General features: G+C 34.3%; 1 protein-coding gene and 1 long non-coding RNA gene across 3 annotated transcripts; one reads left to right on the forward strand and one right to left on the reverse strand.

Moving 5' to 3' along the window:
* On the reverse strand, positions 1-6000 carry LOC104732257 (protein transport protein SEC23 F). Of its 2 annotated transcripts, XM_010451794.2 has the most exons (12): positions 4866-6000; positions 4596-4769; positions 4321-4482; positions 3443-3585; positions 3172-3247; positions 2877-3043; positions 2661-2742; positions 1958-2035; positions 1271-1432; positions 903-1166; positions 542-646; positions 1-415 (listed from the first exon to the last, which is right to left on the reverse strand). In XM_010451794.2, exons 1-12 carry the CDS (start codon positions 5658-5660, stop codon positions 269-271), a joined length of 2355 nt encoding a protein of 784 aa, XP_010450096.1. In that variant the 5' UTR covers positions 5661-6000; the 3' UTR covers positions 1-268. The 2 variants fall into 2 exon arrangements, with proteins under 2 accessions (XP_010450096.1, XP_087334019.1); XM_087477893.1 differs by lacking the exons at positions 4596-4769; positions 4866-6000 and having other exon boundaries at positions 3443-3589; positions 4321-4461.
* Positions 6001-14126: 8126 nt separating this feature from the next.
* LOC147930794 (uncharacterized) lies at positions 14127-14766 on the forward strand. Its single transcript, XR_015575088.1, has 2 exons — positions 14127-14281; positions 14394-14766. It is a non-coding gene; the product is annotated as an uncharacterized LOC147930794 (long non-coding RNA).
* The last annotated feature ends 552 nt before the right edge of the window (positions 14767-15318 follow it).

The raw sequence follows: 15318 nt of genomic DNA on the forward strand, positions 1-15318 counted from the left end.
TGTCCAAAAGTACTAAAGTCAGTGAACCAAACCATATAAAATTGATAATACAAGATCTCATCCCAAGAAGAAAAAACAGTAAACAGTAAATCTCTGTACTCCAGACAAATCCAATGCAAATAAAAGGCTTCAACTATGCGAGTACCTTCCATGATGTATTAATGTGAGAATAACAAAGAGCTCTAAGATAGTACAAACGGGCATGCTGGTAATAAGGAAGATACGGATAATTTAAGCAGAAAAAAACAAACTGGGTAGACTACTTCCCTCAGGATTGCACGGCCAGTTTCGAAAGATGCTCAAAAAAGACTTGCAGGCTCACATCGTCAGTGAAAATTATGTCTGACCCAGCTGACATCTCGTTTGCATTGTTGTAAGTTGCTGATGGATTCAGCTTAGCCAATAAAAACCTTGCCTGCAGTGTTAAAGGGTGTAAAATTAAAGGATACGGTGATGAAAACCATAAGATCAGAACCCACACAACATACAAATCATCAAAGTCGAGCTGACAAAAGATTAAAAAACATATATCAATGCTAACCTGTGATCCATGTTGATCACACACAACTAATCTTGGGACTGGGAAACGCTCCTTCACTAACATCTGGGAATCCTCTTGAGGAACTTGCAATAACTGAGCAAAGCCCTGACACGAGACATTGGAGATTCAGGATACCACAGGATTATTGATGGTATAAAGATAACACAAAATGAGACACCATGGATAGACATTATCGACCTTGCCACAACCCAACTTATTCACTTTGCATTTAAAGGGAACCAGCTCTTACAAGTTACAAGTATTAATTTTAACGACGAACATATCATTTTTCAGCTATGCAAGTGTAAAATGAAGGTAAAAAATGCTTTTACAAATACTACTGGTTCAGAGCGTGCATTACCTCGTGATCAGCCTGATGATGATAACCCATGTTTCGCCATTGTGCTATAGTCATTCCATGGAAGACAACAACACTAAAATATGCATCTAACAGAAGAATTCTGTCGGCTGCAATGGAAGCCACATCCAGCAAAGCTGGTTGAGGTGGTGAATCAAATGCATATGACGTTAGTGATGGTTGGATCATGACAGTTGCATTTGAAATATTCTCCCGGTTTAGCAACATGCGGAAGTATGCGGTTTCATCAGGACTATTGTTAAAGACCTGCAACCATTCCAACACCGCAAAAAAAAAAGAAAACATGAGTCAACTGTGTATGCCAGTTACATAAAGGCAGATAGTGATGAAATCAAAATATAGTAGTCTACCTGAACAAACTGTGACCGTCGCAGGTTAAACATGAACTGAGGGAACAATGAAAAATATGGATTCAGCGTAAACGAGGTTGGATCATCCTTTCTATATTCACCAAATTTTGAACAGAGACGAATGAGAGTCCGATCTAGCCACCGAGTAGCATCAAATCCCTCCTGAGGTAATAATACACAGTATACGTGAGCAACACTATCACAAAAATACAAGCAGATAAACACCATACATAGTACTGCAATAAGATAGGAGACTTCATAGCAACAATTACTTTTAGTAGTTTCACTATGAGCCTCACACAGACTACAAAATCTTTGTATAAAGAGATGAAAAATGCATATCATACAGCCACAGTAGATCCTCAATAAAGATGTTACAAGGAAGACGTCTTCGCACGTTTTCTCAAGGAACAACTGTAAGCCACCTAAACTATTTTGTTTTAATTATAAAGTTCAGCTGTATGAGAAATAAAGTTTTACTTCCTTTGGACATATAGATGAACATTTTACCAAAGATCCTGAACCCATGATAAATGAATTTGGCCAGGAGAAAAAAATAAAATCCCATATTTTAATTGACCAAAGGCAGTATGGGCTTGGTCCCCTTACCCCAACAGCATCAAAAAAATTAAGTCATAGTCAAATTAACCCATATACTGTAAGCACCGATAAGATGATGTATGGTACCTCTGTTTCCATTTTTAAGGAAGTTAATCTTGCCATAACCACAGCAGCAGTTTCTTGATCAAAGCCTTGCACAAGTTCCTGAGAATGTATACAGTAACCATTGTAAGAATGGTTGCCATGAAGCTTTTGGCTTATTAAACGCCAAACACATCACCCTAACCACGATTATTATTGATTCCATGACAATAGTGAGATGTAACAAGCTAGTAAAATTACAAAATCATGCAAACCAACACCATAATTCAGAGATGCACATGATACAAATTTTCGATGAAACACACATAAGAGGTTTAGGAATAGGAATCATATAAAATAAAGTATTATGAATCAGAGTACTTTATACCGACGGTATCTAAAGAATCCAAGTTTATCCTAACCAACCGTTTCCAAGAAATAAGAATGTGGAGTGCAATTGAAAGACAAAAATACTATAGCTGCTCGCTTATATTCACAGTATATTCACCAAAATGAGAACCAGATGTGGTACCATGCCTAACAATACTGCTGTTAACCGCATTTGCACAGTGTGGAGGCAAATAATTAAAATTTGCTAGCAGATTTATAGGTTCTAATCCTAATATGAACAATGCTGCCTAAAAAAACAGTGCTACCATAAAAGAGCTAGTAGATTACATGTAAACCCAATATAACATTGAATATTTAGAATAAAGTGGCAAGTTTAGAAAACAAGATTATGACAAACCTCTGTGCTCACAGCAGTATCTACCCACTGTCTGGTTACAGTTGTAACCCGGAGTAAATTTTTACCTTCAGGGTTTTGGTATCTGCAATCGAGTCAATAACAGTAAACACAATAATTCTAAAGCTAAAGTAATAACTTCTTCCAGAAAGATAAAAAGATTAACAAAAAAAAAAAAAAATGAAGGAATAAAGAGACGAACAACAGTTGCCAGAATACCTTGTGACGAACTGCAAATACAACTGATTTACAAGTCCAGGAGCATTTGACCCGGTTGAAGATAGATCAAAGAATACAGTCAAGCAGGTACTCTTGTCGAGGCCACACAACTTCCAAGCATTGGTATTACCCTCTCCAATGACTGTGTCGGCAACATTGGGACCTTTCTGCAAGGCACCAAATGAAAATAAAAATCAATTAACAGCAGGCAGCTTTATTCATTCACCAAACACACACACAAAAAAACAAAAAAATAACTTGAATGAAAATGACTTCTAAGCACTCCAGGTATAACCTTTTCTAATGATGAGCAAGGCCCAATAACCCCTTGAATTTTGATGTCTTTTGAACAATTGATCTCAAGCGTGCCACTGAAAATGAAATGTTCAGAGTTAGTTTGGACTAAATGATGCAAAATATATATTGTATTAGCATACAAGCAGTATAATGCATAATGGTCCACAAGAAAGGATCTTAATTGCCAAAATATTCTTTTTCTTGCAACATCAACCCAACAGAAGATAATAAGCAAAGTATTGACAATAAGAAGCAGAGCAGAAACATACTTGAAGCAAAGACCAAGAGACTGCTCGCCATCTTCAAACACCCGCTTGAAGGAATCTTTAAATACAGAATGGCCAAAACTTTCAGACAGAACAACGAGACCACCGGTACTTTCAACTGCAACTTTCATTTCAGCAACCCCAACCTAACTATACCCAAAATGCAACAGCGGAGACAATGATAGTTAGGTATCTAATCATGTGATGAAAAATGATACCTAAATTGGAATGGTTTGATAGAGACAACAAGCAAATCCCAATCAACAGTTATGTTAAGAAGAAAAAAATGGTACTGAAAAAATATACTCAGTCTTTCATGAAGCAGAGGACATCAAAATGGAATGAAAAATGAGGTTTCTGATATGGTACTGGCAAACATATTATCTAGAGAATTTAATCAACCATTTCCGATTTCTACATTAAAGGGATGTTCTAAAACAATCGCATAGATTGCCATTCAAGTTTTCCAAATGTATGTAAAAGTTATATCTAAAAATGGGCTCTTTCGTGCACAATCACTAACATCAGCAAAATTAAATAGAAGAAAAAGGTTAGAAACTGGTGATCACAGGTTAGTTAAACGACTCGATTACATGTAAGAGGTTTCACAATTTGGTGTGCATCAACAAAATCAACTTCACCTAACAATTTTGTAACCAAAAAATGAGATAATGACTCATAAAACAACACTTTCCAGGGAGTTAATGAGGGATGATCGCTCTCATTTCAGCTAAAATGTAACAGCGAAACAGACAAAATAGAGAAACCAAGCGGTGCAAGAAACCAGACATTTATACCTGAAGTATAAAATCTACCAGAAGAATCAAATCAGAGTTTGGGCATCAAGCAACGTATAATCATTAGTCACGACACATTAATACCTGATCAAGTGCAGAAGCGAAAAGGTCTAACACATGACCCTGAGCGACCAGCTGCTTTGCAATACTATCATAAAACTTAACAGCTTTTTTATAATAAGGAGCAGCATCTTTATCTAGATCTTTGTGGGAGCGCACAGGATCTGACAAATCCTTTGAGACAATCTGAAAAGAAAAAAGAAAAAAGAAAAAAGAAAGAAAAATTGATTCAGACTAAAACAAATATGGTGCGATGAAACTTGACAGTGCCATCAACCGAGGAATCAACAAGCACTAACCGTTCCAGGGCCCTCTGTGCATGGACCTCCAACCAAAGCTACAATTCTAGCCCCAGTTCCAGGCAAGCAAGCACCAAGCAATCCTGCAGCTACACTCAATGCCACACCTGTGCATCTTTGGGGACGATGACCTGGCTGAACAGGCCACTGGTCTGTTTGGAGCTCATCCAAAAGCTGCATACAAAAAACCAGCCACACCAGTGTTGAAAACCCATGTTACAATTGATGATACATGTTCGTAAATCTATTGAAACTGAGACCATTACTCACCGAGTCCAATGTGTACTCGCACTCTGAAGCCGGCAAAAGGAATCTGTTAACTCCTGAACTCTGGAATCCGTTTTGCGCTCCTCTAGGAAACCCAGAAGTGGGGGCTCTCCTCGAGGAAGAGCCAAGCCCCAACTGATCCAAAATTTGATCCTTGGTGACTTCTTTGTTGCCTTTAAAGACAAAAACTTTAGACATCTCAGAGAAGCCCAATTCATGCACATGAGCCTGAGTACCAAACGACACAAACCCCACCAAAGCATTCTCCGGAAGCAACCCGATGGCCTGCTTAAGCGCAGATTTGGCATATCCCAATTCTTCCTCAATCATACAAGTATCAAGAACAAACACAAACACAGGGGGAGGCAGAGGAGGGCCAACAGGAGCACCAGTTCTCGGATCGAACTGAACACCAACACCAGGGACAGACGACGGTACCGTGTATTCAACAGTGGTGCACTGAGGATAAAGCTCACCAGGGAGATTATCCTGAGAGATGCTATGGTAGTGAGTCGGGAAATGATTCGGATGCAAACAAAAAGGGCATTTCCAGATCTTGGCGCTGGCGCTGGCGCTGTGGCTGGCGCTGAAATCAACAGTAGCGAAGGCGTTGAGAACAGCGCTACAGCGGCAATGGAGAGGAGCATAATCGAGATTAAGGATATCGGGGTGACGACGGATCGGAGAAATCGAGGCGGCGAGTGGAATCACGCACTTGCTAGCTTCAACCTTAGTGCGAGGCCATACATTCCAAGTCATACGAACTCCATCCATACCTTCTGGATCCATGCTCGCCATTGGTGCTCTGATCTAGGTCGAAACGGATCAGATCCGGGATCGAATTGTGGTGATGAAACTGAGAATTCTCTGGGTCAGAGGGGGAGGAGAGCCGTGAGAGATTAGGAGTTTACTTTAGGGGTAAGTCGCGGCTAATCACTGGGAGGTCATAACGCGAGTCTCTCTCTATTTGATTGGATGGATGATGATGACGGATCTCGTGTTTAATTGGGTTCGGGTTTGGGTCAAGTTTTCGCATTTAATTTTTTTCTCCACCTTTAGGATTTAAGGAAAGGAGATTTGCTAGAATAATCTATATAAAAAAAATAGAAATAGTCAAAATATTAACCAAAAATATATTAAAAAAAAATCTTTTACTTTTGGAATAATATCCCCTATATATTAATAGAGAAACATTTTGTTAATAATGTTGATGTGTCGTTGCCAGAGCGGTTTGGAAATTTAATTGTAATTAAGCATTTCAAAATAAACATATTTACAAAAATAAGTCTTTTGATTATTAAATGTGTCTTTAAAACATACTGCCTCTGTTTCACAAAAAGTGTCATTTTGACACAGATTTTTTGTTATAAAATAGTGTCATTTTATATTTTCAGTGCAGTTTATAATATTAATTCTCATTTTTATCCCTACTATTTCAGCTTATTAATTAGAAAGATAAATTATTTTAGTGTATTTATAAAGGATAAAATAGAAATTCATATATTTTTCTTAATAGTGTGCATTGTGTCAAAATGACACTCTTTATGAAACAGAGGGAGTATAATGAAATCTTTATTTCATTATTATTTACATAAATATGTCAGTAGAATATATAAGGTAATGTTTCTTTCTATTAGTTTTTTCAAATGAAAGACTTCATCAACTATATAAAAAAATATATAGTTAATAATTTAATTATTATTTTCATAACATATTTAATTATTTAAAGTAAATTACATTTCAGAAACTATTAAAAAAATGTTCATCTATTTAACTTTTTGAAATACAAAACTTATTTTCTGATTTTAAAAAATTTGATGACTATTCAAGTACTCCCACTGTTTCACAATAAGTGTTATTTTGACACATTTCACACAAATTAAGAAAATATTAAAATATACATATATGCCCTTATTTAATAAATATTTAATGGTTGAATTTAGTCATAAATTAAGGGTAAAACTAGAAAATCTAATGAAAAATATGCATTGAAAATATAATATAGGGGATTGGAAATGTAAAATGACATTCTTTGTAAAACAAAAATTAAATTCTAAAATGACACTCTTTATGAAACAAAGAAAATATTTATTAGAAATTAATTATTACAATAATCGTTAAAATAAATAACATTATCACAATAATTAACATTATTTTCCACATTTTACGGACGAAATATATTTTTACACAAAATAATTAAATATAAATCTGAATAAAATAAAAAAAAATTATGTGTAAAATTATTATTATGACACCATAAATTCTAAATAATAATTTTATTTGAGTCGATTTATTCCGCATATAATGCGGGTTGTTACCTAGTTTCTATTTAAAGCAGTATATATTTTCTAGTTATCTTCTGCCTCTTTGGTTATATATCATGATCTCCACGTGAAAATTAAACTAAATCCATTAAAAATAAAAAAAAAATCTCACTAATTAACTAAAAAATATTTATTCAAAATTTTCTTTTTAAAAAGTGGTTTTTTTATTTCAGTAAATCTGTTTAAAAGAAAAAAATTCATCAACACTCAAACCTAAGTGGGGGTTATAGGTTTGTGACTTTGATAGAGTTATAAAGACATTAAATATTACATAGAATATGTTGTTATTAGATTAAGATTTTGTTAAACTCTGTTAAGTTTAGTGTTATTAGTTTTGTGATTTGTAAAAAAATCAATTAAAATCTTAACAAATTTGGATTATTGGATTCAAACTTTTATAAAGTCAATAAAAGTTTTGTGTTATTCAATTAAAACAAAAAAATCTAGGATTATTAATGAATTCATTTATTATGTTATTGGTTCATGATTTTACACACTTTCTTTACAAAATAAAGTCATAGAAAGCATCACAAAAATACAGAGATTGTTTTGATTACTTTATAAAATTTTAGAAAACTAATCAACAAAACTATAGAATACTCTCTAGCAATCCTTAAAAGTCTTTCACTTATTCACTTCTATTGATTTTGTTAAAGTCTTCAAAATTCTTTATAAATTAGAATCCTATAACACCCTCTAACTGTTATAACTTATGATATTACTAACGTAAAACACGATAAGTTATTTTGTATTTTTTTTAATGTATTCAATTAATTAGAAGCCATATAAAGTTAGGTTTCATATGTTTTTCATAAGACTAAATTTGGTTTATACATATACAGATTGTGTTTTGCATAAAACTTTAAATTTTACAAAAAGGGTTTTTTACGCATGGTAAAAAAAGTAAAATTGTATTTTCTTCTTTTACCTGTTTCTTTTTAATATATTGCAAATAAAGTATTGTTGAATTACATATGTCAACTGAAACACTAAATATTTTCGGAGACTAAGAGCCTAAAAAAGGAAGGAAAAGTCAAAATGAGAGAAATGATGCTCTAACTAGAGAGAAACTAATATAAAAAAAACATAGGTTAGACAAAGCACAAAACACAAAAACAAAGGTTAAAAACTTCAACAAAAGGTTCAAAACAAATTAGACGTGCCAACTTGCTCCTATGCCAAGGAAAACAAAGCTAGCCGCAAAGGGCAATATGAACCTCCTATTGTGAAGTCATGTGCCTTTCAAAGTGATTGAACCTAGATTTATGTTTCGGCAAGAAAGACATGAGACACAATGAACATATCCCACGAATCTTTCGGAAAGAGCGATGTCGCATACCACAACCTGTAGATAGCTCAAAATAAATTAGATTTGCCAACCACTAGAAGTAGAAACCAACAAAAAAGCCACAACCTTAAACCTACTAAAGAATAACTACTGACTGAAGAGACAACCACCAAGGAGGCAACGACTTCAGAAGCAATCACAAATCATACTCTTAAATTATCTAAATTTTATAGAAGTCCATGTGAATTAGTCATTTGCAAGAGATAGTGCGAGCAGGCCCGGCCCAAGCATAAAGCAGCCAAAGCATTTGTTTTAGGCCATATAATATACTAAAACTTTTAGGGCCACATATTCAAAGGATTAGGTAGGTCAGCTGACTATATGTGTTCTACAATTAAGTACCTTGTCTTTGGTCTGAACCTTGTACTCTGCACCTTTTTTTTATGGTTATGAATTAAAAATAATGAATGTATTTGGGAATTAGGGATTGCAAAATCATGTTCTCGTTCTGCTTAGATTGTTTTACATTATTAAAGTATTTAATAACTTTTTAAAATATTTTTTAATTATATTTATTTAGTATTTTAGTGAAAAAATTTAATATTAGATTTTACATAAAAAATATGGTTTATGTCACCAAAATTCAAAAATCGGCCCTGAGTACGAGAGTGAGAGATTCTATGTTTGGTCTTTTGCGAGTCCATTTTTTTTTTTACCAAAATTCAAATTTAAGACTTCTAAATTTAGATTTGAATTTTGTAACCAAGTTTTTTTAGAAGTCCAATTTAATCCAGTCTTTTTGTGACCAAGTTTTTAATCTTGTAATTTCTTAACCAATTTCGGATTTAAGATGATTAATTGAAAGAACGAAAAAAGTAATTTGTGTACCCGTGGTGAATAAAAAATAAACGTGGGTCTTTAGTTAGTGCCTTCCCTCCGTTGGATTTCATCCTACGGCCAAAAACTCATCGATCACATTAATTCATTTCTTTAAATAAAATAAATTAGATAATACATGTGTGATAGTAAAACGAATACGATGCGTCATGAATACAGAATGGAGGAGGAATATTGGTGCACAAAAAGTCGAATACAATGGATGCAAGCAGGAGATAAAAACACAAGATATTTTCATGAAAAAACAAAGCAAAGAAGAAGCCATAATCGAATCACTTCCATTCAAGACGCAAATGGTAACATCTATCAAACAGACAAAGAGATTCAAGAGCTGATTAATTCATATTTCTCTGACATATACTCCTCTTCAGGCACTGAGCATCTTCAAACCATTCTTCAACACCTCCAACCAAAGGTCTCTGAGGAGATGAATCAAAAGCTCACTGCAATGGTCACAGAGAAAGAAATTTATGAAGCCTTATCAAGTATGAATGTAGATAAAGCACCAGGGCCTGATGGATTGAATGCGGGCTTCTACAGGCACCACTGGAACACTATAAAGCCAGGTGTGATTATATTTATCACTCATTTCTTTAACACTGGTTATCTAGATCCACAGTTAAACCACACCCATATCTGCCTTATACCAAAAGTCGAATCACCCACGCAAGTAAAGGATTTTAGACTGATTAGCTTATGTAATATATCATATAAGCTAATCCCTAAGATCTTGGCAGAGAGACTCAAACCCTGGTTGCATACTTTGATATCTGAATTTCAATCTGCCTTTATACCTGGCCGATTAATCACAGATAACATCATTATCGCTCATGAGCTTCTGCATTCACTACGCACCAAAAAAATTAAAACTCCTTTTATGGCACTTAAGCTAGACATAGCTAAAGCTTTTGATAAAGTTGAATGAGATTACATCGAAGCTATCCTGAAAAAGTTAGGTTTTGTAGATAAATAGTGCTATTGGGTGATGAAGTGTATCACAACAGTATCCTATTCAGTGCTCATAAATGGCTCCCCTTCAGAAAAGATCATACCACAAAGAGGATTGAGACAAGATGATCCTCTTTCTCCTTATCTATACTTGTTGTGTACAGAAGGACTATCATCACTTATTTCTGCATCTGTTAAAGCAAACCATATACATGGCTTCAGAGCAAGCAGAAACGGACCTGCCATTTCTCATATGCTATTTGCTGATGAAGAGGAATGTAAAAAGCTTTTGGATCTCTTGAAAATTTACGCAGCAGCATCAGGTCAACATGTCAACTTTCAGAAGTCGGCTATCCTCTTTGGTAAGAATATCCATCCGATTACTCAACAAAATATTAAGAATCTCACTGGAATTATCAAAGTTGGAGGCTTTGGAAAATATCTTGGATTACCAGAGGCAATTGGAAGAGATAAAAGTAATGTGTTTACCTATATATCTCAGAGATTGCAGAATAAGCTTAATAGATGGTATTCCAAGCTTCTATCACCAGGAGGAAAAGAAGTCTTGATCAAAGTTGTTGCTACTGCCATACCTACTTATACAATGTCATGTTTTTTGCTACCTAAAAGAATTACTGCTCATCTTTCAGGGCAAATAAAAAAATTTTGGTGGTCCGGAGTCAAAGATAAATATAAAATACCTTGGGCTGCATGGAGTAAGCTGACCAGGCTAAAGCAATATGGAGGATTGGGTTTTAAAGATCTTCATCAGTTTAATGTCGCTTTGTTGGCGAAACAAGCTTGGAGGATGCTCAAAGAACCACAGTCTCTTCTTAGCAGAGTCCTCCAAGCAAAGTATTTTTCAAAATCTAAATTGATGGAGGCAAATTTGGGGCATCGTCCTAGCCACGCCTCGAGAAGCATTCACCAAGGTATACAACTTATCAAGCAAGGTTTAAAGTGGATAATAGGGGATGGTAATACTGTTAGGATATGGAGTGATCAATGGATTGACAATCCCCCTCGCCCAGCAAGGAGGTCTTACCAACATCACCAAAATCTCAACCCTCTCAAAGTGGTAGACCTCATGAAACCAAACACATCACAATGGAGCTCAGAGAGGTTACATGAGTTTATACATCCAGAAGACATCAAATACATTCAAAGGATCAGGCCGAGCATTTCTAAGGTACCCGACACTCCAACTTGGATATTCACAAACAATGGACACTACAGTGTAAGGTCGGGTTACCACCAACTTACAAAAACAAGTTCAGAAGTTGATCCACTAGTTAAAAAAGTTTGGAACTCTATATGGTCTCTTCATACTCCGCCGAAGATCAAACACTTTTGGTGGCGAGCTCTCCATAACGCTCTCCCAGTAGCTGAGACATTATCACAAAGACGCATCAAGGTTCCGAGAGATTGCAACCTTTGTGGTGAAACACTAGAATCTATCACTCACCTACTTTTCCAGTGCAGAGTAGCAAGAGAAATATGGGAACTTTCACCAATTCCCATTAACCCAGGTCAGTTTGATCCTAACTGTTCTCTCATTGAGTACATTCAAAGGTTGTTATCTTTTAAAAATGAAGCCTCTCTGAAAGAATATATTTTCCCGTTTATTGGCTGGAGAATTTGGAAAGCTCGTAATGATCTTCTTTATAATAACAAAAGATGGGCAATCCCAGATATTATAAATAAAGCCCTTATGGATTACAGATTATGGAAGGAGGCTAATAACGGTTTAAAGCTTCATGTAGATGCATCCAAGGGGAAAGAACAGAGTCATGTTTCAACTAATTGTGTTGGATTAAACCAACCCTTGTCATTTTACTAGATGGATCATGGCTCAACAATGAAAGTAAAGCTGGAATTGGATGGACTTTTCATAATGATCAAGGCAAATGCATTCTCAAAGGATCTTCATCAATTGCACCCACAAGCTCAGCTCTTGAGACCGAAGCTTTTGCACTTAGGGAAGCTCTCCTCCATATCAAGCGCCTTGACCACTACAAGAAAACATGCAGTTTGAGACTACAGTTTGTGACTCTTTTTTTGGTCACAAATAATTGTAACGTTTTTGGGACGAATTTATAACTAATAGAAGACTACATAAACAATGGTTGCAAAACAGTCCCAAAATTACGACAAACAGTTGTAGTCTCCAAATCGTCTCATATTTGTGACTATTATAAGACTATATCATTGAAATCCTAAAATAATCGTAAATTGTGACGAATTAGAGACGCTTTTTATGATCGGGAGTTTCAGTAACAAAAGTAGTCCCAAATTTGCTACTTATTTGTGACTTTAGGTATTTTCTTTATATCAATTTTTTACTCATTAATTTAAGAAATATTTTTTATAATTCTACGAGTGATTGTCGAATCATATATTTTTTCTTTTCCTTTTTGGAGGCTTTAATTTTTTTTTGTTTGTCTCACAAAATAGTGTCGCAAAACGGTCACATTTTGAGACTATTTTGTTAATTATTTGTGACTATTTTGTGATTACATTGCTACTAACACCTGAGATTGTGACGAATTTGCTTCTTTTTACTAACTTCTAATAATTGTTTATGTATATTCAACAATAATGAATTATAAAATTTGTGAATGTATTTATTTCTACATTGGTATGAATCACTCTAGACAATGAATCATCATTATATCAAAAAGAAATATAATTTCAAATGTTTAGGAAAAAATATTTGCAACTTACATAACATGTATAAGTATTACATGTGATTTCTATATCTTGTTTGTGATTGTTTTGTAATTTCTAACTTTACTTACTATATCAAGTTTTTACTTATTACACTCATAGATAGTAGTTATAATTCTTAATATGAGTGCTTGTAAAATCATTTGCAAAATTTTGTGGCCCTTAAACTTAAAATTTGATATGTATAAGTTTGTGATTCATAGAATAAGGTCACAGTTACACTTTGCGACTATTGTACTAATACGGTCACATATTTGCGACTAGTTTGCCACCACTTTGCTACTAACACATGAGATTGTGAGGAATTTGCTACTTTTTACCAAGGCCTAACGAATTTATTTATACATTCAACAATAAAGAATTGTAAAATATGTTAAGTTATTTGTTTCTACATAGATATGAACTATTTTAGACACTGAATCATTCTAATACCCAAAACACTTTAATTTCCAATGTTTAGAAAATATATTTGCAACTTACATATATAACATGTATAAGTGTTACATGTGATTTTTATGTAATATTTGTGATTTTTATGTAATTGCTAATTACATTGAGAATTCTAATCTGAGTTGTAAAATCATTTGTAAATCTTTGTGGCCCTTCAACTTAAAATTTTATATGTATAATAAGTTTGGACTATAAGTGCTTTTGAATGCTTATTACCAATTTTTGCTAGTCATTTTTTATTTTAATCATAATTATAAAACTCGAATAATGTAACTCTTATATATATATATATATATATATATATATATATAAAACAGAAATCCATCACTTAAAAAAAGCCAAAATGTTTTCTTTATAAATCTAATTGAAATCTAATAGATTAAAATTTAAATCTAAATCAATTCTAATACTTTATAAATCCATACCCCCAATATCTAAATTATAACATAAAATGAAAGCAAATTACCAAAATTTATCAAAGAAAAAAGGGGAAAATTTCTCATTGGCTATTCTTAAATGGCAAGGATTGTCATTAGTTTATTATCCACCATTGATGAAGTCAATCCAACGGACAGAAATCATCTTCTTTTCTCCTTCCCTTCTACTCATCGTGTCTTCCCCTTTCTTTCTAAAGAAAATCAATTTTTGTTTTTCTCTCTTTTCCTCATCTTCTCTCTTTGTCGCCTTCTCCTCTGAAGATACCAAAGGAGCAGAGTTAAACGTGGTTTCTGTACCGGCCGTCGGATCTAATACAGCAACCGCGTCAGTGTAGACAATGGAAACAAGTTTGTCTCTTTTTCTCTCTCCGTTCTTAATCTGTTTCTGAACCCATCGTTGCTGAGAATAGATCTGGAGAAATTCTATGTGTTTTAATTATTTATTTGATTTGTATTTTAGGTCTCAACCACAGATCTGAAGAATCAGTGTCAACAACGACTTCAGAGGTGTTGAATCTGAAGACCCTATTGTCAACGACGACGTCAGAGGTGGTGGATCTGAAGATCCTAGTGTCAACGATGTCGGAGATGATGGTGGTTGCTCGCACCGTTTACCACCACCACTACATTTCGAATTTTCTGCCAGTTCACCATCAATACATCTCGATTTCTCCACAGTCGCATCTCTGGCACTCCGGCCGCCGCCACCGTTTTGTTCTCCGTCGCTGTAATAACACATCTCCGGCAGATGCCAATCTATAGATATAGTTGTATAGATATATTGTATATATATAATGAATTTACGAAAGAAATAAAAACTACTTTTAATTTCATTTTCTTGTATAAATTTTTTATATTTTTTTTTACTTTTTTTTATGTAGTTTGTCGCAAAAGGGTCAGGAATATATGACTACATATTGATCTTAATGTAGTCGCAAATTTAAGACATAAAATGAGGTCACATAGTGGTCAGTATTTTGTGACTATATCGGGACCAATAAATTTTGCGACCAAATTTTAACGACCATTCAAAATAGTCACAAAATAGTCATATATAGTGCATTTGTGACCATTTTAGGATGATTTTTGGAGTCCCAAACAGCTTGTTTTCTTGTAGTGGACTACCAACCAGTAATATTTTGTGAAGACTCAAAGGTTATATATATACCTATTTGGAAAAAGCTCAAAAACAAGACTGTCCCTTGGAAGATATAGCGGAAGTACAAGGATATTTAGAGGACATACTTGCTTTGAGTAACAGCCTCCATCAGTTTAGATACGTTGGTAGAAATTACAATGCACTTGCAGATGTATTAGCAAAAGAGTCTAGAGTCAAAAATTCTCCTCTGGTTATCTCTTGGGTTTATTAATGTTGTATGTCTGTT

The sequence above is a fragment of the Camelina sativa genome, chromosome 12, assembly GCF_030686135.1.
Source record: "Camelina sativa cultivar CO46 ecotype springtype chromosome 12, ASM3068613v1".
Classification (NCBI taxonomy): domain Eukaryota; kingdom Viridiplantae; phylum Streptophyta; class Magnoliopsida; order Brassicales; family Brassicaceae; genus Camelina; species Camelina sativa.

Coding starts and splice junctions, on each gene's coding strand:
- LOC104732257 (XM_010451794.2), bottom strand. CDS start 5,660: ATGGCGAGCATGGATCCAGAAGGTATGGATGGAGTTCGTATGACTTGG. Junction 3,248..3,442: donor TCTCTTGGTCTTTGCTTCAA/GTATGTTTCTGC, acceptor TTTCATTTTCAG/TGGCACGCTTGAGATCAATT. Junction 647..902: donor ATCATCAGGCTGATCACGAG/GTAATGCACGCT, acceptor GTCTCGTGTCAG/GGCTTTGCTCAGTTATTGCA.